The following is a 2,713-nucleotide window of genomic DNA, read 5'->3' on the forward strand; positions in this document are numbered from 1 at the left end:
TTGGCTCCCCTCTGCCAGACCCCAGAGCATACGAAGGAATGCATAGCTCTCAGAGTGCTCTAGGTGCTGGCTCCATTCACCATGGTCTCCCAATCTTGGCATCCCCAGCAGGTCTGAGCCACACACTAGCCCTGCCCACTTGTCCTGCGCTCCATTAAGGGTGAGGCAGTGCAGCCAGTGCCTGCCAGGAGGTGGGAGCTGCGGCCAAACCGTCTTGAGTGAGGCCAGCTACTGGTGACTTGGATGAGTGTAAGCTCTCAGCCTCTCAGCACAGTGCCCCTCTCTTCACCTCTTTGTCCCAAATCCTTTTCCTGGCAGAGCTGGCAAAGAAATGAGTCATTGATAGGTTTGAACTTGGTTCTCAAGAGTCTGGGCTATGTCCTTCCCAGCTGCCAGCTCCCCATCTATACACTGGAGGGTATGCACACTCATGCCAGGCTCCCTGTCTACACACTGGAGGGTATGTGTGGGCAGGCATGCATTCACCCACTTGGGGAGTGATGCTGTCACCATCAGGATATTCAGGAGGAACCCACTGTGTGCCAGCCCCCAGATCTAAGGGCTGTGGCCAGAGCCCTTGACAAAACAGGCTATGTCCTTGTTTTCATGGGGCTTACAAGGAGGAGCATAAATGAATTAAATCAGTACTACATCTGCAAGGATGCTCTGAAGGAGACACAGCAGGAAATAAAAGCACAGGCAAGTGGGGACACGAAAAGTTTGCTATGTTGTGTGAAGTTTGTCAGGGAAGGCCTCTCAGGGACAGGGACATTTGAGCAGAGAAAGGAGGGAGAGTTACAGGTGACTAGGGGAAGATAGTCAAGAGGAAAGCAAGGGCAAAAGCCTTGGGGTGTGTTCGCCACAGAACCTGTGGGAGGACAGTCAGCCACAGGGCGGACAAGGACAAACTGTCCCCGCACACATGTGTGCGTGTGGTCATCCATGTCCACACCAGACGAGCCTGAAGAGTCTCCAGAAACTGAAAGAAGAAGTAGAGCCCTTTCTGCGCCCTCCCTGCCCCCTGCCGCCCTAACCGCGGCAAAAGCGACTTCCTCTTTCCAGCGCTTTTAAGGCCCAGCCCCGACGCGCACCGGACAAGTTGGGGCCGCGCCGCCTTCCAGCCATGGGGGACAGCTTCATCCGCCACATCGCCCTCCTGGGCTTTGAGAAACGCTTCGTTCCCAGCCAGCACTACGTGAGTAGCCCGGGGCGCCGTGCAGGAGCGCGGGCTGGGCGCAGCGGGGCGGCGCAGCCACCTGGCACGTGGAGGGCTCAGGAGGCGGGGTCCTGGGACCCCGTGGGGTCCCTCCGGATCCACAGTGGATGCGATCCCCTGACACCCAGAGGTGTGTGCAGCCCCGCCCTGGGGAGACAACTGGCCTCAGACACCCCTGGCCCTAGCCCTGGCCCTGCCAGCACGCGTCCCCCGCCCGCCTCGCCTCACCCTCGGCCGCCAGCCCCAGCCAGGAATCTCCTTGCTTGCCTGCCACAGCCCTGCAGCGCAGCCCTCATGTCCACGGCCCGCTCCTCCCAGTAGCCCTCCCTGACTGGCTCAGCTACCACTCCTGAAAGGGAGTGGCCTTGACCTGGCCGCTGGAGTTCTCTGTCCGCCAACCTCTTGTGCCATCAGCTGCATTAGGGTCTTACTCCTCTGACACCGCAACAGGGGCCAAAAAAGTCCTCCCTCCTGCACTGGGGGTCAGGAGAAATAAATACCTGCTGGACACGACCAGCCCCTCACCGGGTCCCCCAGCCCAGAGGAAGACCAGGGAGGAACTCCACTTAGTAAATTGTATGGCACCTGTATGGAGCATTTAGTCCTATGAGCCAAGACTTTTGTTCTTTCTAACTTTTTTTTGGTTGTATTTGAGATGGGTTCTTACTCTATCACCCAGGCTGAAGCTCAGCGGTGTCATCATAGCTCATTGCAACCTTGAACTCCTGGGCTCAAGCAATCCACTTGTTTCAGCCTCCCAAGTAGCTGGGACTACAGGCATATGCCAGGCTAATTTTTTTTTTTTTTTTTTGCGACAGGCCTCACTCTGTGCCCTGGGTAAAGTGCAGTGGCATTATAGCTCACAACAACCTGAACTCTTGGGCTCAAATGACCCTCTTGCCTTAGCCTCCTGAGTAGTTTTTTGATTTTTTACTCTAATTTTAGAGATGGGGGTCTCACTATATTGCCCAGGCTGGTCTTGAACTCCTGGGCTCAAGTGATTCTCTTGACTCAGCCTCTCAAAGCACTAGGAATACATACATGCAGACATGAGCCACCATGTCTGGCCTGTAACTTTCACTTTTGAAATAATTTCAAATTTACAGAAAGTTGCACAAAGTGTACCAATAGCTCCAGTATTTCTTCACACCTCTTTTTCTTTCTTTCTCTCTCTCTCCGAAAATAAATTTTCAGAATCACTTGAGAGTAAGTTGGAAATACCCTAGGTAGTGTGTATTTTTTTAAATCAAGGACGTTCTCTTCCATAACAAAAATGGGTATGTGTCAAAATCAGGAATTAACATTGATAGAACACTATTATCCAACGCTCAAACTTGATTCAGATTTCCCCAATTATCCTACTTGGCCTCTGTAAGTAAAAACTCTTTTCAAGTCCGGGATCAATTCGTTGTCACATCCTTTAGATCCTTTAGCTTCTTTCATCTAGATCAGTCTTAGTCTTTGTCTTTTAATACTTTGGCTTTTTTTTTTTTTTTT

The 2,713-nt window shown here is 52.5% G+C and overlaps 1 protein-coding gene across 1 annotated transcript in view; it reads left to right on the forward strand.

The window, feature by feature from the left end:
- Nucleotides 1-1,051: 1,051 nt before the first annotated feature.
- The window catches only part of NCF1 (neutrophil cytosolic factor 1), a 31,837-nt gene continuing 30,175 nt past the window's right edge, over nt 1,052-2,713 (forward strand). The window contains exon 1 of the mRNA XM_003794204.3: nt 1,052-1,195. Within this exon, the coding sequence (XP_003794252.1) occupies nt 1,124-1,195 (72 nt within the window). The 5' untranslated portion in view covers nt 1,052-1,123. The remainder of the gene's footprint in view (nt 1,196-2,713) is intronic.

Source organism: Otolemur garnettii, unplaced genomic scaffold, assembly GCF_000181295.1.
Source record: "Otolemur garnettii isolate 467f Iridium unplaced genomic scaffold, OtoGar3 scaffold00077, whole genome shotgun sequence".
NCBI classification, from domain to species: Eukaryota; Metazoa; Chordata; class Mammalia; order Primates; family Galagidae; genus Otolemur; species Otolemur garnettii.